This window comes from Syngnathus floridae, chromosome 15 (assembly GCF_059516105.1).
Source record: "Syngnathus floridae isolate MCC-2025c chromosome 15, RoL_Sflo_1.0, whole genome shotgun sequence".
Classification (NCBI taxonomy): domain Eukaryota; kingdom Metazoa; phylum Chordata; class Actinopteri; order Syngnathiformes; family Syngnathidae; genus Syngnathus; species Syngnathus floridae.
In genome coordinates, this window is record NC_142427.1 from 12,944,475 (window position 1) to 12,968,107 (window position 23,633).

Consider the following 23,633-nt stretch of genomic DNA (forward strand, 5'->3'; position numbering starts at 1 on the left):
AGCGCCTGGCCTGTCATTGTCAGAGCTCATTGCGTTTCAGAAAGCATTTGTGACGACACAAGGCCGGCCCCGGAAGCCTTGCAGCTTGTGTTGAGTTGAGGGCCAGTTGGGATGGGGGGGTGCTAAGGAGGTGGGTTGAGCCTCGAGGGCCTGCCTGCCTGCCTGCCTGCCTTCCTTCCTTGCCAGGAAGTTGAAGAGCTGCTCCAGTGTCAGTCAGTCAGTCAGTCAGTCGGAGGAAGAAGAAGATGACAACGCCCAACATGTTGTTGCCTTGGCTCCTACTGGCAATCGTCTCTGCTGAAGGTCAGAAAGCCAAGCAATTTGCTCTTGTTGTTGTTGTGGTTGTTCTTCATCTTGTCCTTTTTCATGCTATTTGGGGCAAAGCAGAACTTGCCTTGAAACGCAAAGCACAACAAATGTTTGTTTGCTCGTTTGTTTGTTTGATTTGTTCTTTCCACCCATAATATACGGAATGTTTGCCTCTTTTATGGGTAACTTTGTGCTCATTCAAGTCTGTCAAAGTCAACTCTGGATCAAGGTATTGACCAGGCACATTTGGAGACAGGGCGGGCGGCCAGTCAACTGATTGATGCTATGTGGGCGGAACTACGTACCTGCTTTCTGGGTGTGGTAGCGGCTATTGTTAGCATGGGAACATTTAGATTCTTCTTTTTGGGAAAATAACACTTGACATTTGGACCATCTTGACCATTTTCCTCATCCTGATGAGGACAGCACAATTTCTTCCTCTTTCTTTTCTTTTCCAGACGCACACACACACGCACGTTACTTCCCGACTGCTGACAGACGTTAAAGTCAAAGGTTTCACTTCTGTTTTTTCTCCCCATCTTGTGAAACTCAACCGTCGTGTTCACAAAAAAAAACAAAACAAAAAAAACATTCCCAATCATCTCAAAGACTAAAAAGTTGATCACTTAGTACGAATCTGCCGATGCCGTCTGCTGATCACGCGTCGGACGCTTTTGTCTTCTTTCTAGACTTCTCCCCGCCGTCCATCGGGCTGAACTCGGACCCCATGCGGGACGGGTCCGAGGCGGTTTTGACCGCAGGCTCGGCTTTCCGCCTAAGTTGTCACGGCAACGCGTCGTTGCAGTGGTCCAGCACGGCGTTTCGTTCGGCGTCGTCGGAGCGCGCCGGCGTGCTGGAAGTGCGGCGTGCCCTACCCAGACACACGGGAACGTACCGCTGCTCCTACGCCGAACGTCACCTCCGCCACCTGGGCGCCTCGGTTCACCTGTACGTCAAAGGTGAGCCGCCGCCGCCACCAGGTCAGCGATTCCTTTTCCCCGGCCCTCAGGTTAGGTGACGGCCCTTTGTCTGTCCTCCCTCAGATCCGTCCGACCCGTCCAGCGTCTTCGTCACGCCCCGCTACACCCCCAACGTACGCGAGGGTGACGACTTCCTGTTCCGTTGTTTGCCCACCGACCCGTCGCTCGGCAACCTCACCCTCCGGTCGGAGGAGGAGCGGGACGGCGGGCTGGCCGGGGCTCTGCCCGCGGGCATGAACGTGAGCGTGAATCCTCGTGCGGGAGTGCTCATACACAAAGTGGAGACAAAATTCAACGGGCGCTACGTCTGCGCTGCCTGGAACAACAACAACAAACGCGTGACATCTGACACGCTGCACCTCATTGTCTCGCCAAGTAAGGTTTGGGGGTCGGGGGGGGGGGGGCGTACCTCTCCACTGTCTCCCTCCCTCCCTCCCTCATTTGCCTACTTGCCGCCAGTCCGGCTCCCAGGCCTTCTTTCGACATCTTGCCTGTCTAGCTCTCATTGACGTATGTATGTCGTATTTGTCTCTGGCCTATATAGGACAGCGCCATCCTCCCAAGGTGTGGCTGAATCAGACGGACTTTTTGCGTCTGGAGGGAGAAGTTTTTGCGGTGACGTGTGCGACGAGTAACCCCTCCCTCATCTACAACGTCTCTTGGACATACCCTAATGTAGAGGTGAGAGCTGCTCTCTCGACCCGCTTTTCTTTCTTTTGTCGCACATTGACGCCCGCCCGCCCGCCCGCACGGCCTACAGGCTCCCGACACGACGCTGAAGCGGCATTATGTCGGCAAGCGCTTTTACCTGAACAACACGCTGAGCGTCGGCGCCGTCGGTCGACAGCACAGCGGACGCTACACCTGTACGGCGAGCAACGAGGCCGGCGACGCCACGGCGACGGCCAGCCTCCGCGTCTTGGGTGAGCCTAAAAGTGGCACCGCAACTCAGGTGAGCCGTGTTGATTCCACGTGCGCTCGCTCTCGCTGCCAGACGCTCCCTTCCTGACTGCCTTGCTGGAGCGCCGTACGACAGCCACGGATGGTGCCAATGTCAGCGACTGGGAAGTGCTGGCCAACTTTAGCGTGGACGCCACGGAGGTTTCCCAAGTTCACAGCAGCACGGTGGACGTGCTCGCGGGTGGAGACCTGAGTTTGACAGTCACCGTGGAAGCGTACCCGCCGGTCAGGAGCCTCCGATGGACCTGGCCCACGCCCGGGAACGGCCGCCGGGAGCGCACGCAGAGCCACGCGGCCCATGGCTACAGGTTAGCGTGAGCCCGCCCCGTTTTTGCCACTCCGCTGCACGTCTTACTCGCGCCTCGATTGGAATCAATTCGGACGATGAGCAAAGTTTCCGTCGGCAGATCCCGAGCCAGCCTGGTTCTACGCCGCGTGCGCGACCAAGAGAAAGGGCGCTACACGCTACGCTATGCTAACGGCCTCGTTAGCGGTTCCTTCGACTTTGACCTGCGAGTTCTTCGTGAGCAACCTTTCCTTCATCTTCCCCATTCCGGCCGGGCGCCACCGTTGATGTGACGCTTTGTTTAGGAGCTCCGAGCGGAGTCATCACGATGGAGAACGGCACCCTGACCTGCAGCGGTTCGGGTTTCCCGCCGCCCACCGTCTTGTGGTCGCGATGCGGCGGCCTGGTCAACACGTATGTCGAAACGGCGGGCGGTCGCGGCGTCTCCGTCGCTTGGCCCATCGGCGACACTCGACTTTCCTCGCGCAGGTGCGGTGACGTCGGGGACCCTCAGCCCGGTGATGTTGTCACGCAAGAGGGGGAGGTGCTGACCAAAAGCCTGCCCCTGCCCCCGGCGCCGGCTGATGACGTCACCATCGAGTGCGTGGCCATCAACAGCGTGGGACGCTCGCAAGATGTCTTCTTCCTCCGTACGTTTTTGCTTCTCTTGTTCATTGGGGAGGCTTTTTGATCTTCTTTGAGCAACCGCAGAGCTTGTGTCCACCACTCCCGTTTCAGGTTCCGCAGGCTCTGGCAGCGGGAACGTTTTGACGACGTCCCTGGCGACGGCCTCGGCGGGCGTGGGCCTGCTCCTCTTGCTTGTGGTCTTCCTCGTCTGCAGGATCAGACGGGTTTGTAGCTGGCCGTGGACACGCTTTCGTCCCCCGTGCTCGTCTTCATCCTCTTTCCTCCCCTCTTCCCTCCACTTTCTTTGTCTGCCTCCTGCTTTCCTCTTGCTTTTGCTCCTCCTCTCCACTTTCTTTCTCCGCCTCCTGCTTTCCTCTTCCATTTGATCCTCCTCTCCATTTTCCTTCCCCGCCTCCTCCTCCTTTTGCTCCTCCTCCCCCTTTTCTTTCCTCTTTTTGCTCCTTCTCACACTTCATCTCCTGCTTGTCTTTCTTTCCGTAGCAACCCAAGTACGAGATCCGTTGGAAGATCGTGGAGAGTTGCTACGGCAACAACTACACATTTGTGGACCCCGGCCTGCTGCCGTACAACAACCTCAAGTGGGAGTTTCCCCGAGACAAGCTCCGCCTGGGTAAACTTTGAGCTCCGCCCTCTGGCCTTGACCTTTGACCCCTCCCGTGGCCTTCTCTCCATCAGGGGGCGTGCTGGGCTCAGGGGCGTTCGGAAAGGTGGTGGAGGCCACGGCCTACGGCCTCGGCAGCCAGGACGAAACCCGCGTGGCCGTCAAGATGCTCAAACGTAAACGGCAACTACACGACAAACACGACCCGTTCCGACTGCGCGTCAGTAACGACGACGTAGCGAGTACACGAGTGCCGCCGCGCGACCGACCGACCGCTATGCACATCTTAACAACCCGGACACGACAGCGCTACAAAGGTAATCTGCAACCACAAGAACGCGGTGCCTTTGTGTGTGCAGCGAGCGCTCACTCCGAGGAGCGAGAGGCGCTAATGTGTGAGCTGAAGATTCTCAGCCATCTCGGTTACCACGACAACATCGTCAACCTGCTGGGAGCCTGCACTCGAGGAGGTTCGGTCCGATCCGGTCCGGTCCGCCTGGCCTCTCAGGAAGTTGTCTTTGCCTGACCTCAATGTCGCTCACAGGGCCCGTGCTGATGATCACTGAGTACTGTTTCCACGGCGACCTGCTCAACTTTCTGCGCGCGCGCGCTCACCACTTGGTGGTGGCTACGTTGAGTCCGGAGCCGGCTGAGCACGACGTCAAATACTCCAACGTCAGACTCCGGAGGTCAGACCTCCGTTTCTTCCTCTATTGCGTGTCACGTGCATGCATGTCATAATTGTAGTTTGTGTCCGTCCGTCCGTCCGTGTCTCTCTTGGTATTGCAGTGACAGCGGGATCTCGTGTTGTTCCGAATATCAGGAAATGCAGCCAATCCTTTCCCACTCCGGTAAGACTCACACACATACAATTGTCACAAACGCACAGGTTTAACACACATCAAATACACACGTGACCTTTGAGTGTGTGTGTGTGTGTGAATGTGTGCGTGTGCGCGCACGCGTGTGTGTGTGTGTGCCCTGCAGGTGTTGAGCGAAGTGCACGTCTGTGTATAAGTGACCTGATGAGGTTCTCGTACCAAGTGGCTCAGGGTTTGGACTTCCTCTCGACACGAAATGTAACGCGCACAAGCATTGGCTGCGCTGCGCTGCGCTGGTCTGCGCTACACTGGTCTGCGCTGCACTGGTCTGGTCTGCGCTGCACTGGTCTGGTCTGCGCTGCGCTGGTCTGGTCTGCGCTGCACCGGTCTGCGCTATGGTGGCTTCACGTCCGCGCCTTTGTCAGTGCATCCACAGAGACGTGGCGGCGAGGAACGTCTTGCTGACCGACCGCCACGTTGCCAAAATCTGCGACTTTGGTTTGGCGCGAGACATACGCAACGACGACAGCTACATCGTACAAGGAAATGTCAGTGGACGCAACTCCCACGCAACACAAACACACAACTCGTCGACGGCTACTGCAAAACAACACGACCCTTGCTGTGTGGACAGGCGCGCCTGCCCGTCAAGTGGATGTCCCCCGAGAGCATCTTCCAGTGCGTGTACACGGTGCAGAGCGACGTTTGGTCTTACGGCGTCCTGCTGTGGGAAATCTTCTCCCTGGGTAATGGCGCCGGCGCTCCTCATCGTGGCGTCACGTGACCTCTGACCTCTGGCTGCCTCCCTCAGGGAAGAGCCCTTACCCCAACGTCGCCGTGGATACCAAATTCTACAGGATGATCAAGGACGGCGGCCACATGGAGCGGCCCGACTTCGCCCCGCCGCAAATGTGAGGGCCCCACTCGCCCGCCGACAGACGGACACAGAGCGCATGACGGCCCGCCTCTCCTTTGCAGGTACCGGCTGATGACATCGTGTTGGAGTTTGGAGCCGAGCGAACGGCCAACCTTCAAGATGATCGCTCGGCTCATCGAAAGGCTCCTCCCCTCCGCCGCCAAGGCGGCTCCGAGCGAGCAGGTGAGCCCGCCGCCCTCGCGCGCGTCTTGACCGATACTCGCAACGTTTGCCACTTTTCTCTTTGCCGCTCAAGCCCACGTACAAAAACATCGACGAGCGCGAGGAAGACGAAGGGAGCGAGGAAGAGGCGGGCGGGAGCGGACGCTCCGCCAAGGGTGACGAGCAAGGTGACTGTCACCGTGCGGCGCTTTGGGTCTTTGTTCAGGACGCCCAGCGCGTCTTTGGTCCTCGCGCCATCACCGCGTGTGTGTGTCTTTCTTGCCTCAGGGGGCGGCGAGGAACCTGAAGACTCCAAAAAGATGGCCACTGTGACAAGCAACATTTACCAGCTGTCCTGATGCACGCGTCCGCTCGGCCGCCACCAAGATTTCTTTAGCCGTCACCGGTGATCGGGTGCTTCGTCGGTCGCCAAACGTCAAAGGCCGACCCGCTCGGAGGCTCGATGAATTTTGCATCGATCTTTTGCACCGTTTTGCACCATAGCAACTCCTGACTTATCTCATGCCACTTCTGCTAAGCCAAGTTGCTGCTGTGGCATCATCCCGTAAAAGGCGTTCGTTCTTCTGCCATGACGTGCGGTGCTACTTATTCGCTCGCTAAAGGACGCGTGCAGCCACATCTGCCCCCTCCTAAAAAAAACAAAAAGACCAATGTAAAAAACGACATTGTACCGCTTTGCAGACGTTACACGTGCGCTACAAGTGCAGATTGACAAGTGTGTGGCTTTTTACAGCATGGGCTGTTTTACAGTCCGGTGCAGTACCGCCTCGCGCCACAAGGCGTAAGGGTGCGCTGAACTATACATTGGATGGATACGCATCATCATTTAAAGCGACAAGAAGAGGCCGAGGGGGCCTCCCACTAAGCCGCCGGCCGCCCGCCCGCTCCTGGTCGGGTCTTGTTAGTGAAACTTGAACCTACCTGCATGCTGCATCCTTTCGCTCATGGATGGCCTTTGGCATTGTATGTTAGCATGGCCCTATTGGGCTGGACGGTGTGCCGCTCGGCCTTTAAAAAGACAACGTTGGTGTTCCTGCATCGCAACATTTCAACTGAGAGTGACAAATAAAGCCACTTTGCCTCCTTAAGCGCTCACGTGTCTGCAGTCGGAGGTTTATTGCCGGACGCCCGTTTGCTCACCTTGTCCTCTCGTACTTTACAGCCGCATTAATAACAATATCAGAAATCATGTGACACTTTTACTGCCGCCGTACCTTCCATTCGCACGAAAACCCAATACATTGTGTCAGCGCACGCGCGTGAGCACTGCTTATCAATATTTTCTGCTCAATTATAAAAAGTGCCCATATCTTCTCTCAGGCTCCAAACATTTGGAAGGGAAAAAAGCTGAAGGTAAGCCATCGCTCACACCTTACTCCTTGGAATGTCTTCACTGGTGCAAGCGATACCTTCTTCACTCGCTCATTTCTTGTCACTCATTCCCTGATTCGCTCGGACGGGAATTTGTTTATCTGTGCACTCGTTCACTGATTTATTCCGTCTCGCATTTCTCATCTCATGTTCATGACCTCACTTTACCGACTCGTCTATTTACGTCGTCATTTTGGAGGTCAGTGGTGGCTTTCTGAATCCATTTCCAGTGAGTGCTCACTTGGGTTCTTCTTGAGATCCATTCATTGAATAAATGATTGTCACCCACTCGCACATACGCACTTTTCAACCATGGTTGTCGGTTCAGTCGATGTCCGTCTTCCCACCAGCCGTGGCGGCCGCACGTCTGTCTGTCTGTCTGTCTGTCTGTCTCCCTTCTGCGGTGCGCATGATCCAAATCCTTGTCGGCCTGACCGTTTCACTCGGCCAAAAGAGGGAGGGAGGGAGGGAGGACGGACGGACGGACGGGCGGACATGCCTGGCCTCTGCCACTGTTGCTCATTCGCTCGTTCAGGTGCTTATGCTGTACTTGTTCATTTGTTCCTCCGTTCGCTAGCTGGGCAGACGCTCCGATTGTGAGAGCTCAGGTAACCCAAGTCATTGAATCTGTCAAGCCTCACTCTGTCGAGGTGTGAAGTGATCCATCAAGGATGCGAGGGCGCGGCGGTTGTTCTCCCTTCCACTTCCTGCTGGTGGCGCTGTGCGTGGTGCTGCTGTGCTGCGCCGCGCTGACGGCGCTGATGTGGACGCACGTGTCACCGCCGGGTGAGCGCCTCACTTCCATCATCCTCGCCATACATGATACGTAGGGGAATTTGCCGCCCTCGCGCGGCGCCATTTTGGTGCGTGTTGTGAATCGAGGGGTTGCTTTGCTGCCATCTTGAGGCATCGGCGGGCAATTACGCCACTTTTTATGATTATTTGTATTGATTTCTGTCGTCGGCTAACGAGAGGCACGTGCGCGTGTTCCCAGAGGCGGAGGTGCATCCAGTCACGTGTCCCCCGTACCACACTTCCTGCGAACGCTCGTCCACGTGCGTCCACGTCGACCGGCTGTGCGACGGCATCGACGACTGCGCCGACGCTTCCGACGAAGACGCCGCTCGCTGCGGTCGGTGCCTTACCTTCCACCTCGCTTAAGTCTTAAGATTTTGTCGTTGCGACAAGCTCGTCGTACTGTTTCCGTAGCAACGACCTGTGACGGACAGTTCGCACTGCACGGCCCAACGGGATGGTTTGCCTCTTCGGCAAACAGCAGCTTCTGTCGCTGGATCATCAGGTCCAAAAAGCAGACTTTGGAGACTTTCCACAATTGGTTAGCAAACAATCATTGCCTAACCCTAACCGTAAATGGTTTTTTTTGGTGTGTGTGTTTTTGTTTTTTTTATTGTTTCCTTCAGGGTCCAAAGGGGATTTTCTGTTCAAGTCAACTTCCACAAGTTTGAAAACCGAGAAAATGTCCATATCGTGAGACTTTACGAAGGGCTTGGTCCTGAGAAGAAGATGGCAGGTCAGGAGGGCCTACAGCAGTGCCTAGTCAGATCCTAGGTCAGGTCTTGGGTCAGGTTCTCGATCAGATCCAGGTTAAGATTCCTATCAAGTCATGTTTTAGGTCCTTGATCAGGTCAAAAGGCAGAAAATTTGGATCAAGTTATGGATCAGAGTAAGGTCCTGGTCAAGACTTGAATTAGGTCGAGCTCGATCTGGTCGAGGGCATGCCCTCGCCCAAGCTCCTGGCCCGGTCCTATATCGGATCTTGACTCGCGTCCAATTGAGAAAGAACCGGTCCCGAATTGATATCATTCATTCTTCAATTGCAGCCGAGCTCTCGGGCTCCACCCCTCCCGAGACTGTGTGGCTTCTGACGGCCCGATCCACGATTGAGTTTTTCTCAGACAATTTGGAAGATGCGTCGGGATTCAACGCCACCTTCCGTGCCAGCGACCTCTCGAAACTGTCAGGTGCTCACGCCGCTACGTACCTCTGAGCCACCGTGGCAAAAGCAGTGTTAGTATGTTGTTGTTGTTGTTGTTGCTGCTGCTGCTGTTTTTCAGATTCGGAGAAGCTTTCCTGCACATTTGAGCACGGCTTTTGCTTCTGGAGGCAGGAACACGAAGACGACGGTGACTGGCTTCGGAGCAGAGGCGCCACATTTCCGCCGCTCAGTGGCCCAAGCATAGATCACACGCTAGGAAACGGGTCGGGTGAGTGCTCTTGATCAGACCGAGATCAAGTCCTGGTCAGGTTTCAGATCAGGTACAATATCAGCTTCTCGAGTCAGTATTGAGTTAGTTTGCAGGATGGCTTCCTTGATTGTATCTTTCATCAAGTTTCGGTCAGGTGCCGCTGTGGTCTTGAATCAGGTATCGGCCCATGTCCTAGAACGGCTATTAGGTCATGACAGGTCCTGGTCAGATCTTAAGGCCTTAGGGTTAAGGTCTTGGATTTGGCGCCATATACATTTTGGGATCAGAAATAGAATCAGGTAGAGAGAGGTCCTTGATCAGCTCTTTTATCGGGTCTCGGTAAGGTCCCGAGTTGGCATCTTTGCACCGCGTTAGCATGGTATTAGCCTAGTTCTAATCGCGTGTTTGCTGACTCAGGTTTCTACTTGATCACCCCTCTGAGTCCTGGCCAATGGCTGAAGACTTTCCGGATCTACAGCCTACCTCTAACTGGGCCCAAGCAGCCAATGTGCCTTGGCTTTTGGTAAATGGCACAAACTAACAAGGAAATGGTTGACGGGTGTAAAACTCAACTCGTGCGTACGCCTGTTTTGGGCGCTGTGGGCTGAATTTGAAGGTATCACATGTTTGGGGAAGACGTCCACCGTCTTCAACTGTGGCTACGTGACGCATACTCAGGCGGCGTGGACGCGGTGGTGTTCCGCAGGGACGGGAACTATGGTGACCACTGGAACTACGGACAAGTGCTCCTCAACTCTACCGCTGACACTCAGGTGGATCAAGTGACTCAAACCGATTTGAAGCCTGATATCAAAATGGACTTGCCTGAATTTTCCAAATAATTTCAAAAGCTGATTTTTAAATCGCCTTTAACCCATTTAAAGACTTCAAACTACAATTCAGACTGATTCAACAAAAGTGATTTAGCTCTGCTTATACTCCTAATGATGTTCGCTGATTTGAAGGAGAATTCCAACTGAGTTCAAACGAACAAGAAGCTGTTTTTCCCAAATGGATTGGCGACTTCTTTCCGAGTGCTTTCGAGCTGCTTCGACCGTGATCCCCAACTGGTTTCAGACTGACCCGACTCCAATCGATGTGTGCAGATTGTGTTTGAAGCTCTGAAGAAAGGCGGGATGAGAAATGACATCGCGTTGGATGACATCACTTTGATGCCCCAGCCTTGCGGGCCCGCCCCTCCGGAACCCACCTTAGTGCCCACTCCGGCACCTGTCCCCACCGTGTCGGGTAAGCACCGCGCCCACTCTCCCGGGCCGTAATTGCTCCGCCGAGCGAGCGAGCGACTCTGCCCTCTCTTGTCTGGTTCGTTCTTACGTCAGCTGACTGCGGCGGTCCTTTTGACGTGTGGGAGCCAAACTCCACCTTCAGTTCACCAAATTACCCGCGAGCCTACGGGAACGGAGCTCGCTGTGAGAATTCTCGGCCGGCCTTGTTGATTGATCGAAGCGGCCTGACGTCTGCCGTGGTCATCCTTTGCTCCCGCAGGCGTGTGGACGCTCCACGCTCTGCCAGGTCGAAACATCCACGTCCACTTCCTAGACTTTGATGTCGAAGACAACTACGACGTAGTGGAGCTGCGCGACGGGGTGGGGCCTAACTCTACCTTACTGGGTGAGTCTCGTACGTCTCACGAGTATGGTGGCACGTTGGCCTAACTGAAGAAATGAAATGGGAATGCTTCCAGGATGCGGCGCTCTCCTACACGCTAGCGAGGAGACGACAATGGACTGACTGTACGGCTAATTCCTAATATTAAGATGTGCGCTCTGTCCCCTTGCTTCACGTAGCCGTTCTCACGGGGAGCGGCGGCGCCGCCCGAGACTTGTTCTCAACGCGCAATCGGGTGACCGTCTGGTTCTTCACGGACAGCTCGGGTAACGGACGGGGATTCAAAGCCAACTTTACCTCCGGGGTCGGCCTGGGGTCTTCAGGTGAGGTCCGCCGCCACCGATATGAAGTTGTGGAGACGCGCCGCCGCATGTCCGTACGTGTGCTGGTGTGGCCGAAGCAGAACCGTGCGCCGCGGAGCAGTTCCAATGTGACACGGGCAGCTGTATCCACGGAAAGCGTCAGTGCGACGGGAGGGTGGACTGCGCCGACGCTTCCGACGAAGCTAACTGTGGTGAGGACAGCCCGGATCACGCAAAGCGGGACTCGGTCACGTCGAGCAAAATGTACTTGACGCAGACGAGCGCTTTCAGTCGTGTTGCAGGAGGACGCCTCCGGTCGTCTCCGCTTTCAGATGGCCTCTTCTCAGTATGCGGTGTGCGGAGACACCTGGACCCCGCGCCTGTCTGTCTTCATCTGTCAGTACCTGGGATACAGGTAGACTGTAGCACCTGGGCGGTAAGCGCCTCGGATACAGCTTGACTACTTGAGTAAGATGCAGGGGGTTCAAAGGCGACTTGAGTTGACATAGGCCAATTATTCCTTCGATTGTGTATTTCTCGATTGATACTATTTGTCGGAACTACCTGACCTGGACCTGACCGCTACGTAGCGACCAATCTGGAGTACTCGTAGGACCTGACCCGTCAGTACTTGGGATACAGCGCTAATTGGGACGCTACCCAGTCAAGTCAGTCAGCACCTGGGACACAGGAAGACCAAGTCAAGGCTCCCATTTGTCTCTGCAAATACAAGTTGACTACCCATAGCCGTCGTCCAGGTCGGGGGTGTCCACGCTGCTGCCCGCCGTGCCGGGAGATTCACCTTTCGCCAGCGTCGAGGTCACCGCTAACGGAAGTCTGGAATCCAGCGTGAGGTACGCAAAGACTTGGGAGAGTGTGTCTTTGTCAAACACGTCAACGAACGCTTGACATCATTTCCAACCGGAGTCGATTGTTTTTGGTTTTGCAGCGAGCGTTGCGTGAGCCACCGCGTGGTTTCCCTCCGTTGTGACAATCAGCGTGAGTAAGTCGCCAGCCTTCATGGAAGTCACCCGCGGCGCATCGCCCATTTTTTTTGTTTGTTTGTTTGTTTGTTTTCAGCATGCGGCCTTCGTCTCGTCACCAGCGACACTGTCGACCAATCGGCAGATGGTAAGAGCGGGAAACTGCTGTGAACATTTGCAAAGTCACATACGTAGTATTTGTGTTTCTTCTGTCTGTGAAAACAAAAAAAAAATACACTTCACCCTTATTACGTTGTTGCTATTTGCAACCTGATTTAGCGTTTGCTGTTTTTTGTTTTGTTTTTTCAAATAAGGGGAGGTCCGAGTGGTGGGTGGGTCGGACGCCGCCAAAGGGGCGTGGCCGTGGATGGTGTCGCTGCACTGGAACGGTCGCCACGTGTGCGGTGCCGCTTTGCTCGGTCGCCGTTGGCTGCTGACTGCCGCCCACTGCGTGTACGGGTGGGTGAGAGCGCCGAGCTGACCGTAGCCAGGTCTGACGGTACGGTACGGCGGAGCTGACGCCGCCGCGTCTTTGGCAGGAAGGAGCGCCCACTGGGCCGCTGGTCGGCCAAGTTGGGTCTTCGGGCTCAGAGCCAGGCCGGTGCCGTGCACTCGTTCCACATTGATGCCGTGATCATCAACCCGCACTACAACAGACTCAGCAAAGAGGCCGACATTGCCATGATGCGCCTGAGCACGCCCGCCAACTTCACTGGTAGTATTTTGACACACCCGCCTGCTTCCTGTTCCGAGAAATGGCACACGCACATTCTGAATCGGTGTGCGCGCGCGTGCGTGCGTGCGTTTGTGCACAGATCTGATCCAGCCAGTGTGTTTGCCTGAAAACGCTACAGAGTTGACAGCTGAAAAGAAATGTTGGATTGCCGGATGGGGGAGGCAGGCTGAGGAGGGTCCGTCACCTGTCTATCTGGCCGCCTGTCTGTCTTGCTACCTGTTTGTCCACATGTGTGTGTCTGTTGCACAGGTTCTCTTCCAGACATTCTGCAGGAGGCCAAGGTTCCCCTGGTGAGCCAGGTCTCGTGCCAGCGCGCCTTGCCCGAGTACACCATCACGTCCAAAATGCTGTGCGCGGGCTTCCCAGAGGGCGGAGTGGACTCGTGTCAGGTGATCACCATCCACCCGAAACCTGCCCGCGAGACACTTGACAAGACGCGCGACTTCTTCTCACAGGGCGACTCTGGCGGCCCGCTTATGTGTGAGGAGGAAGGACACTGGACTCTGATTGGTCTGTTTTTGGTCTTCCGTTTCTCAACTTACGCTTGGAATCAAGTTAACTGTGCGATCGATGGGTCTCCGACAGGTGTCACGTCCTTTGGGATGGGTTGCGGTCGGCCCGAGCGACCCGGCGTTTACGCTAGAGTCTCGGCCTTTGTCTCCTGGATGGCAGAAACGCGACGCCCCTGGTCATCATCGTGATCATCCACCTCCTCTTCCTACTCTTCTTCCTCTCCAGCCACTCTACTTTCACCTCCCCTTTCTTTTTTTCTTCTCTTCTTCTACTTTGTCCTCTCCTTCTTTTTCTACGACTCCTCAACTTCCTCCTCTCCTCGTCTTCCTTGAACTCCTCTGCCTCCTCCCCCCCCCCCCCCCCCCACTGTGGAGGCCGTGACTATCGATGACATCATCCAGCTCGAGCTGCTCCGATTGGCCGCAGTGCAAATTCCATGTGCACAAAGTTATTTTATCACGCTACTGTGTTGTTTCTCGCAAACTTTGACTGCGTGGCCGGCCGTAGGAAGACACTGACTCTCTCGCGCGCTCTCGCTCTCGCACACACGAGTGCGTGGGTGGAGTCAGGAGGACTCGACTGTCGCGTGAGCACACGCACGCACGCACGCACACACACATCCTCACGCACACACAGCGAGAGTCAGCCGAGTCGCCAGGACATGAAGATATGAACGCAAGAAGCCGAGAAGATATGAAGACATGAAGACATGGACTTGCTAGTGTGCGCGGCGTTCGTTGTATTTGTGGGCGTCTCTCCCGTCAGCACTCGCAGCACAGGTAACCGCAAATACTAGCAGCAGGACTGCTAATATTGTCATTGAACGTACTTGACGCCTCCATTTGACACGACGATACAATATACTTGACTGAGCGAGCGTATAAAACTTTTGTGCTTGGTTCATTCATTCGTGCCAATATGTGTACTGATTGGCGGATGATGTCATAAAAATTGTGTTAAACGTGTGCTGCAGTATCTTCTCTCGTGAACTTGAAAAGTGACAAGACCCTAGAGGATGCGTTATCTTTTTCTTTTTTTTCTTTTTTTAAATAGCTTCAACTATTTCCAAGATCTTTAGATCAGGTTCATCATACAATACAGCCTATGGAATTAGTATCGTATGCTAATACGTGGACGGAGTTGCTCGTCGGTTGTCCTGTTTCCAGCGCATAACAATTTCCATCAGTGGCGTCTCCAATCCGCTCTAATAAGAACCAAGATGGAATCATCGTAGCGCTCCAACAAGTTTCCATGCCGTAAATCACGTGCTGGAAAGTGTGTCTGTGACAGCTGGAAAAGTTACCAATGAGCGGATTGATTGATTAAGTTTGTCGTTTGAACGCGTCTTCGTCGACCAATGAGGTGAAGGATTGTGTTTCTCATTAAAAAAAAAGTACGTACTCATTCCCTGAGGCGATGGATTTGTTTTTCTCAGATTCCCTCCATGAGGTTTTGTCCGAGTTCAGCGTGGTTCGCCCAGTCAGAACCGACTCGCTGGGCCGCTTCCTGTCGGCGTCACTCTCTGCCCAGTCTCCGCCGCCGCGCAGCAAAAGACAGGCCCCCCGGAGCGAGACACCATGGACTTCGGACTCGGAGCTCTTCTACAACGTGACTGTGTTTGGACAGGAGATGCACCTGCGGCTGCGTGCCAACCTCCGCCTGGTGGCCCCCCACGCCACCATGGAGTGGTGGCAGGAGTCGGAACCAAAGCGCTCGGAGCCAATCGGGGACACGGGCTGCCTCTACACGGGGGGCGTGTCCAACATGGAGGACACCAGCGTTGCCCTTAGCAACTGCGACGGACTGGTGAGTGGCGCTCATCTCATGGCATCAATGACATTCTGTTACTCGACAGACTGCTCAGTTATCAAGTCCAGCGCGGCGGGGTGCTCATCTGTCTCGCGATCATACACCAGCTGACACGTTGCACTTATCTCACGGACTCATTTCGACACGAGCAGACAAGCAAAGCATCAGTGAAGCCGCCTGTGGCCGGCCGCTCGAATCATGGCTTTGACCAAAGTGACAAAAAAAGATTATGGTCATTTCAGTAAAGAGTGGGCTCCACGCACGCATTCTATTTTGTGTGTTCCTCGGCTGGGAAGCGATGGAGTCAAAATGCCAGATAACGAAGATGTAAGGAATGGGAGGGAGGGAGGGAGGGAGGGAGGCTGGCTGTAAAAAGCAGCAGCGGCCGGCCACGTGCACACTGCCTGCACGCTGCCTGCACACTGCCTGCACACTGCTTGCACACTGGCGGACCTTTTCAATGTCTGGCTGCTCAGAGTGCAGCTGTGATGGGATCCAGATGTCGTGGAAAGATGAGACTTGTCGAAAGGAATGAGGTGCACAAACACTCGCACGGGAAGGACTTCATTCGTACTCGCACTCCCTCTTATTTGGAAAGCCGTCTTCTTTGCAAACTTCCCGTTGCTCGCGACACCTTCCTATCCGCTCCGCTCAGCTCAGCTCCGCTCCGCTCCTATCCTATCCTATGCTATCTTATCTTATCTTATCTTATCCTGTTCTGTTCTCCACAACCGCAGTCCTTCACCCACTGCATCTGCAGTTTAGATGATCTCGAGACCCCCAGTGGACATTTAGTAGCGCCTCGGTAGCTCTCGGGCGATAAATCTCAAGACATCCAGTAGCTCCTCGGAAGCTCTTCAGTGGATAGTAGTAGACTTTTCGGATCACAAGGAGGTCCTCGTTTTCGTGTTTTCGGGCTCTTCAGTAAATTCTGCAGTTCCAAACTAAAACCCAAGTCAAGTGGATCCCAAGTGGACCTTCAGTACATACATGCTCAGTATACCCTCAGTACACTTTTGGTCAACCCCTCAGTAGGGAAACGTCGTAGATCATCTGGAGATCTGCAGTTGATCTTCATTATTGGTGAGACCTTCAGTGATACTGCTTCTGTAGTAAATGGCCTTCAGTAGATTGTCAGTAGATCATTGGACGCTCTTAATTGCTTCAATTCTGCCTTCGGTACAGTAGTTCCCGTGTCGAACTCCACTCGTCAATGGTGTACGTGTACGTGTGGGCAGGCCGGGGTGATTCGAACGAGGGAAGCGGACTTTTTCATTGAGCCCTTGTATCGCGGGGGGCCGGCAGGCCAGGGCCGACTTGACGACGGGGAAGGAGGACGACCGCACATCGTTTATCCCTCGTCCGCGATCGTCAAGTCCGAACGACGGGGCGTCCATCAAAGCGCTGACTTCCAGCGAGGTCAGGAGACTGCTCCTTCATCGGCATCCGATGTCACCTCGGCATTCGCTGACCATTTTGACGATGTCTTCAGGACCTCTCTTAGGTTTCCCGGATCTGCCGAGGTCCGAGTCTGCCTCAGGCTGGCGGCAGCAGCAGCGGCGGCGGCGGCGCTACATCAAAGAGGCAGATATTTTCAACATAGAGGTAACGAACGTCACGTTCCTTCGCGCCCTGTCGGTCCCAAGACTCAACCTGCTGACTCCGCAGGTCCTGCTCGCCGTAGATTATTCTGTACTTCTTTTCCACGGACAACAGCAGGTCCAGAAATATCTCCTCACCTTCATGAACATCGTAAGTGGACGCACCAGTCACGTACATACACTACGTGCTCGTCAAAAGTTTGTCTCCAGTCTTAACCTTCAACCAAGTCCCGAGTTGTTGTGACAAAGCAGGTCCCTAAATAAAACATTTCTTGTCAAAACACAACATGTCGCACACCACGGTATGGTGAAAATGCTCCTCAACGGCAAGACCTGTCAAGTTGCCTGGTGCAAGTCTGCAAGTCCTGTCTCATGATGACCAAGTCAAGAGGAGTCTGTCATGAATGACTGTAGGTCCTCAAATTAGCACCTTAAATCAAGTCCCCCATCTCTGATTTTAGCATTACGTTCTGAGGTAATACTTCTCGAAGTTGAGTGGAAGCGGAAGCAGATCCTTCAGCATTGGGACCCATGTGTTGCAGGTTAACGAGATCTATCAAGACCAGTCTCTCGGTGCCAACATCAACGTCGCTCTGGTGCGAATCGTCATGCTGTCTCCGTCCAAGGTACCAGAAATATGATGGCTCATGGATACTTGTGATACTGAGAGGTCATTCCTCTAGTCCCAGGAGCTCATCTCCGTGGGCAATGCCCAGAAAAGCCTGGAGAACGTATGCGGCTGGTCTTACATCCAGCAGAGGGAGCAAAACCCCAACCAGCAGCATGACCACCTGGTCTACCTGAGCAGACGGGAGTTTGGACCCGCCGGCATGCTAGGTACTGCCTATCGCTAAGCGCCAGCCTACTTTGCTAATATGAGCCAACAAAGTGAGCACACTGCTAAAAGAAGACAAATGATGCTTATGTGAGCACTCCTACAACGACCAAGCGAGCGCTAAAACAAGCTTGAGCACTGCTGGCTCTAATGCTCCCTATGCTAATAGTAGCGCTACGTGTGCGCAGGCTACGCTCCTGTCACAGGGATGTGCAAGATGCACCAGAGCTGCGTTCTGGTCTTCGAGGACGGTTTCTCGTCAGCTTTCGTGGCAGCGCATGAAATCGGACACGTGTGAGGCACACAAAGACGCAAGCGCAAAAACAAGGGCGACGCCCCGTCCGCCCGCCCGCCCGCCCGCCGCCGCTTTGCCCTCGCTGCTGCAACGTGTCGCCGCTCGCTCACGCAGGTTGGGAATGGAGCACGACGGTGAAGCCAACGAGTGCGACGACGACGTGTCCGTGGGCAGCATCATGTCGCCGCAAGTGGAGGCCACGTTCTACCGCTACCACTGGTCCAGATGCAGCTGGAGCGAGCTGCACAAGTACCTGCAGTAAGACTTTTGCCGTCTGTCCCTATCTGGTCCCTTTCCTTTCCACTTGCCGTTCACCGGGCGGCCGGCCGGCCCGCCCGCCCGCCACTTTATTTTGCCTGCTCCCCCTGTCCACTTGTCCTTCCTTTCTGTTGAGTACCTTTTTCCCATTTCTTGTCTCCGTCCGTCCCATTCCGTCCCCGCGTCACAAGTATTTGTCTTTCCCCGGTTAGTACGTACGACTGTCTCCGAGACGACCCGTTCAGCCCTGATTGGCCGACTCCGCCCCTTTTGCCAGGGTTCGAGTACTCCATGGAGCAGCAGTGCAACTTTGATTTTGGTCCAGGATACGGAAGTTGCACCGCTGTGAGTCTTGACTTGCGCCTTTTTCCGAGGTCTCTGTTGACTTCTTTTGGTATCATTGTGTTTGTTTTGCTGAGGAGGAGGAGGGAGGGTGCTCAACCAGTGTTGATCCATGCTGGTGTGCTTGTTTGTTTGTTTGTTTGTTTGTTGCCGTCAGTATCCCAACCCACAGCCTTGCCAGCAGCTGTGGTGCAGCGACTACAACCATCCTTTGTTCTGCAGATCCACGAAAGGTCCGCCTCTGGACGGGACGCCGTGCGGCCCCGGCATGGTGAGCGAGCGCAGCGCCCCGCTTGGCCGGCGCCATGCCGTTGCTCTCACTCCCGACGACTCCGTCTGCGTGACGCACGTCTCTGTCCGTCTTCCTCAGCACTGCTTCAAAGGCTTCTGCATCACACTGACGGCTAACCTCCTGAGACAAGACGGCGGCTGGAGCTCGTGGAGCACCTACACCGGCTGCTCCAGGACCTGCGGGGGCGGCGTCCGGATCCGCTCCAGGAGCTGCGATAGTCCAGCGTGAGTGAGGTTGTGTTGGGAATCACTCCCGATGGTCTGTATGGTGCACCGCCCACCGTATGGTGAGCTGGGTATCTCAAAGCAATTCCTACTTGACTTTTAGTCCAATCCTAGTGGAGCCACCAGGGCTCTGGGGACCGACCGACCGACCGACCGACCGAATGAACACGTAGACGCTTCCTGTTGCTGTGTCCAGGCCGGCCAACGGGGGGAGAGCCTGCTTTGGAAACACTTTTGAGTTCCAACTGTGCAACCAACAAAAGCAGTGTCCGCCCACAACTGACTTCAGGTGAGCGAGAAGATCCCCGTGGAGTCAAACGGCCGTGTGCTCGGCTCGATGGGGCGAGCATTCTCATTTCTCCGTGTCCGTATTGACTCGAGCGCAACTCGGCTGCTGCGGTTGTCTCGGAGAAAAAAAGATTTTGCTTACGTAATTGCTATCGACTCAATGAGCTGACCTGGAACCGCTTGACGTCTGGATTGACTCGGGGTGCCTTGGAATGTAAATTGTTGAATGACGGGAATGATTTCATGACCACCAGGGACTTGAGTGTCATGAGTTGGACTGACCTATAATGAAAGTAGTAACTTGTAAGGAATCGATGAAGCAACCCCACTGCAGTGGCTTGGCATGGCGGCGGGGAAACAATGTCCTGGAATGACTTGACACGTGGTGTGTTTCAGGGCGGAGCAGTGTAGCGCCTGGGACCACGCTTTGGAATACCAGGGAAAAAAACATCACTGGCTGCCTGTGGAACACAGCGACCGTAACTACACACGCACATGTGCACACAATTGGATGAGCATGCCTAGCTTGCCTGCCTAGCTTGCCTGCCTGCCTGCCTGCCACATGTTGAAGTCATCAGGCAGTCATCTGCAAATGTACTTTTGGTTGCTCAGACTGAAAATGTCTCCCTCAAAATGTCCCGCCGACCCCGCATCCCGCTCGTGATCTGTTGGCCACACCATATCGCCCGCTCTCATTGGCCAAGTCGTGACGCCTCTCTCTCTCTCTCTCTCTCGCTCTCTCTCTCTCTCTCTCTCTCTCGCTCTCTCTCGCTCTCTCTCTCTCTCTCGCACGCACGCTTTTTGCCTCCCTCCCGTCTCACTCGACGTGTCTCTGGGCGGCTGCGTTCCATCAGCTGACGAGCGATGCAACCTGTTTTGTCGCTCCAACGAGACGGGGGCCCTGGTTTCCATGAAGAGAGCGGTGCACGACGGGACGCTGTGCTCCTACGACGACGCCTACAGCGTGTGCGTCCGAGGAGAGTGTGAGGTGCCTATTTGTGACGCTCCTGGTGATGGTTGCTCGTCTCATCATCTCATCTCCCTTTCCTCACCTGCATTCCTCCTCCTTTGCTGCCAGCACGTAGGTTGTGACGGCGAGATCGCGTCGGACCGCCAGGAGGACCGCTGCGGCGTGTGCGGTGGAGATCGCTCCACTTGTCGCGTGATCAAGGGAAACTTCAGTCGCAGCGCCAACAAAACAGGTGACTCCGCCCACCCAGCACCTGCTCGGGGGAGTCATCGACTGAAAACGCATGCTGGTGCAAACAAAGCAGTCGTTTGAGCCATCATATCAATGGTATCAGGACGCACGCGTCGCTTTTCATACACCGTGTCATCGGTCGCGAGCCGTGTCGTCCTACTTTGTGCGGCTGGCTTGTAGCCCTAACGCTTGCGCTTTCTCGTCTTGGATTTCCACACACTTTGCCTACCGCTGGACAAATAATACGGCGGCCTAGGTTACCTGAAGATCCTGGAGATTCCTCGAGGAGCGCGACACCTCCTGGTGCAAGAGTTCAGGAGGACCCCTCACGTCCTCGGTAGGAGGCGGCGCCGCCTTAGCTCCGGCCGACCCGCGTGTCCCGCCACCCGGGTCACCCCGAGTTTCTCTGTGTCGCAGCGCTCAAGAACCAGGAGAGCGGTCGCCTGTTCCTGAACGGCGAGGGCGCCGAGCCGACGTCCCGCACGCTGGTGGAGATGGGCGTGGCCTGGCAGTACACGCACAGCGCGGTGCAGGAGGCGGTGCGGACCGAGGGCCCCCTCAAGTACGCCGTGGTCATCCTGGTGAGCGCTCAGCGTAACGTTGCGCAAAAGCGCCAGCCACTTTTCGGGCGCGTTGAAAAAAGCGCTGCCGCTACTCAATGGGTTCACTCGCTGTTTAGCGGCGTCTTGAGAAACACCGCTTTTGCTCTCTCCGGCAGCTCCGTTCCCACGGCGACGCCAAGGTGACGGTGTCTTACAAGTTTGTGATCCAGGACCACCTGCGCTCTTCGCTGGAGTCCAACTTGGTGCAGGAGGACGCCATCTTTTACGAGTGGGCGCTCAAACAGTGGTCTGTGTGCTCCAAGTCGTGCGGCGGAGGTAAAGCAGGGCTCGCCCTCACCCGCTTGCCGTGGATGTGGAGCACCGCTTGACTCCTCCGCCGCTCGCCAGGGAAACAGTACACCCGCTTCGGATGCCGACGGAAGGCCGACGGGGTGATGGTTCAGAGAACCTTCTGCTCCAACATCAGCAAGCCGAGAGCTATCACACGCAGTTGCAACCTCGACGTCTGCAGCCCGCCACGGTAAGGTCACAAATGGTGTCGCTCCGCTGGTCTTGGCGGGAACGCTCCAGTGGTTACGCTAGCAACATCAGACACTCGTCAGAGCATCAAACACTCGGTGAGCCCCGTTGTGTACACACGACGGACGCCCTTTCTGCTCCCAACCAATCAGTTGGATGACCGGTGGCTGGGAGGCATGCAGCGCCTCCTGTGGCCAAAGCGGGTGGCAGCGTCGCTGGGTGGGCTGCCAGCTGGTCTCTGTCGGCGGGCGGCGGCTTTCCGTCAACAGCGAACTCTGCCAGGACCGCCGGCCGGACGCCAAGCGGCCCTGCAACCGCTTCTTGTGCCCAGCGGTGTGGCGGGCCGGGCCCTGGACGCCGGTAAGGCGGGCTCAGGGAAAGCGGGCTCACGGTTAGTAGCGGTGACGCAGGTTCTGTGTCGCAGTGTTCCGTCACCTGCGGCGACGGCACGCAGGAGCGTCGGGTGGCCTGCGTGCGGCCCGAGGGCTCTCCGGAAGGCTCTCTGGAAGGCTCTTCGGAAGGCTCTCCAGAAGGCTCTTCGGGGGACTGCGGCAGCCTGGTCCCGCCCATCGCTAACCGCACATGTCGTGCGCCACCCTGTGGCGGTAAGCGTGCCTGACGTGTCGCGCAGCGTGTGCAGGCGTGGAAGTGCGCAGGCGCTACCTTGACTTCAAAGTGGAATTGATTCCCTGATCACAGGTGGGAAGTCAAATCCTAGCCCAGGTACTTCTGAGTGACAAGTTGGAGCACTCCTTTGTACGTTTAATTGAGCTAGTATGTATATTTTGTAAAGAAGCAGATACCTATTTTTGATATGTACTCCAAACTCAAACTGCACAGGCACATCTGCAAAGGTGGACAGACCCGATTTTGTGTTTCTCCCGCAGGTGACCCGAAGAGCTTCATGGTCCAGTGGCTGTCCAGATCCAATACGGACGGCGCGCCGGCTAAGACCGCCTCAAGTAGCGCAAACTCTTTCCACTCACTGTTGCTCTTCCAGTAGTGCTAGGCTGTCATGACGCTTGCGGGTGGGTTGTATCTGCAGGGCAGCGTTGCCGTGGCGACCGGTCGGCATTTTGTCGCATGGAGTCGCTCAGTCGCTACTGTGCCAACGTGGCCTACAGACAAATGTGCTGCAAGTCCTGCGGCAACTTCAGGTGACCCGCAAGCGCGCTGCCATCACGCACCTTTATATGCATCGTCAGCTTTCAAACGTATTGATACGTGAGCTTCTTAAGCGTCTGCGTGTTTGTTTCCACGTGCTCATAATGCTCTTTGTGTTGTTTTTTTAGCATGTCCACCTCAGTGATGCCACAGCCAAGCCCCTCCCCCACCAGCAGTGCTTGGACCATGACTCCGTCCCCCAGCACGACCGACTTTATTTACGTGGACTACGACGACGAGGAGAACGCCGCCTCCCGGGACGCCGCCGAGATGGCCACGCCTACGCCCGTGCCGCTGATTTCCCTCACTGAGCCTACGCCCGCTGTTGCTACGGTAACCTCTGTTGCCACTGCAACCGCCGCCGGTCAAATGTCCCTGACTCCGCCCCTCAGGACGACAGATGATGTCATCACCCCCGGCGGGAAGAGCCCCTCCGCCGACGAACGTTGGTCTCCCTTTCCGCCGACGTCTCCGAAGATGGCAAAGGACTCGGGGGGCGAGGTTACCTACGGCATTGTGGGACTGGACGGCGATGGGAGGAGGGCCTCGCAGAGCCGCTTTGTGCCCCGGGGTCGCCCCATCCGGGAGCGGACGCAAAACAAACGCATCCAGGAGCTTTTGAACGAGAAGCTGCAGTGGCCCGGACGCCGCCAAAAACATGGTGCCTTGTAGGACGCGTTCCTGGAGAGTGGCAGACATTCGCCGTGCTTGTTTCTGTCAGTCCAATAAAGTCTCAACCCTTCCTGCTCAAGTCAATAACATCATCATCAGTTCTATTCAATCCCTGCCAACGGAGA

At 55.6% G+C, this 23,633-nt stretch overlaps 3 protein-coding genes across 5 annotated transcripts; all 3 read left to right on the forward strand.

Annotated features, from left to right (window-relative positions):
• The first annotated feature begins 38 nt into the window (after window positions 1–38).
• csf1rb (colony stimulating factor 1 receptor, b) lies at window positions 39–6,792 on the forward strand. 2 transcript variants are annotated; one of them, XM_088397825.1, is made up of 23 exons: window positions 212–303; window positions 768–822; window positions 999–1,268; window positions 1,353–1,664; window positions 1,834–1,970; window positions 2,050–2,212; window positions 2,284–2,557; window positions 2,657–2,772; window positions 2,841–2,949; window positions 3,025–3,185; window positions 3,274–3,386; window positions 3,664–3,793; window positions 3,859–3,960; window positions 4,144–4,254; window positions 4,329–4,473; window positions 4,574–4,635; window positions 4,772–4,863; window positions 5,031–5,153; window positions 5,240–5,351; window positions 5,417–5,516; window positions 5,584–5,704; window positions 5,778–5,871; window positions 5,972–6,792. In XM_088397825.1, exons 3-23 carry the CDS (start codon window positions 1,037–1,039, stop codon window positions 6,040–6,042), a joined length of 2,880 nt encoding a protein of 959 aa, XP_088253951.1. In that variant the 5' UTR covers window positions 212–303; window positions 768–822; window positions 999–1,036; the 3' UTR covers window positions 6,043–6,792. The 2 variants fall into 2 exon arrangements, with proteins under 2 accessions (XP_088253949.1, XP_088253951.1); XM_088397823.1 differs by lacking the exon at window positions 768–822 and having other exon boundaries at window positions 39–303.
• A 33-nt stretch (window positions 6,793–6,825) lies between these two features.
• Window positions 6,826–14,410, forward strand: tmprss15 (transmembrane serine protease 15). Of its 2 annotated transcripts, XM_088397826.1 has the most exons (24): window positions 6,838–7,057; window positions 7,653–7,861; window positions 8,070–8,207; window positions 8,285–8,375; window positions 8,497–8,606; window positions 8,917–9,057; window positions 9,151–9,300; window positions 9,700–9,805; window positions 9,899–10,055; window positions 10,389–10,530; window positions 10,623–10,712; window positions 10,789–10,914; window positions 11,091–11,234; window positions 11,315–11,425; window positions 11,505–11,628; window positions 11,972–12,067; window positions 12,163–12,212; window positions 12,294–12,344; window positions 12,511–12,655; window positions 12,736–12,911; window positions 13,012–13,107; window positions 13,182–13,321; window positions 13,388–13,442; window positions 13,518–14,410. In XM_088397826.1, the coding sequence occupies exons 2-24, from the start codon at window positions 7,747–7,749 to the stop codon at window positions 13,631–13,633; spliced, it is 2,670 nt and encodes an 889-aa protein (XP_088253952.1). In that variant the 5' UTR covers window positions 6,838–7,057; window positions 7,653–7,746; the 3' UTR covers window positions 13,634–14,410. The 2 variants fall into 2 exon arrangements, with proteins under 2 accessions (XP_088253953.1, XP_088253952.1); XM_088397827.1 differs by lacking the exons at window positions 9,700–9,805; window positions 9,899–10,055; window positions 10,389–10,530; window positions 10,623–10,712 and having other exon boundaries at window positions 6,826–7,057.
• On the forward strand, window positions 14,081–23,583 carry LOC148386848 (A disintegrin and metalloproteinase with thrombospondin motifs 2-like). The gene is made up of 25 exons (XM_088397814.1): window positions 14,081–14,224; window positions 14,881–15,251; window positions 16,493–16,673; window positions 16,747–16,859; window positions 16,923–17,006; window positions 17,398–17,481; window positions 17,539–17,692; window positions 17,879–17,984; window positions 18,100–18,243; window positions 18,456–18,588; window positions 18,743–18,856; window positions 18,956–19,101; window positions 19,298–19,390; window positions 19,786–19,868; window positions 20,244–20,377; window positions 20,468–20,591; window positions 20,847–20,927; window positions 21,008–21,171; window positions 21,309–21,468; window positions 21,541–21,673; window positions 21,825–22,032; window positions 22,097–22,277; window positions 22,560–22,634; window positions 22,718–22,829; window positions 22,965–23,583. Exons 1-25 carry the CDS (start codon window positions 14,155–14,157, stop codon window positions 23,506–23,508), a joined length of 3,792 nt encoding a protein of 1,263 aa, XP_088253940.1. The 5' UTR covers window positions 14,081–14,154; the 3' UTR covers window positions 23,509–23,583.
• The last annotated feature ends 50 nt before the right edge of the window (window positions 23,584–23,633 follow it).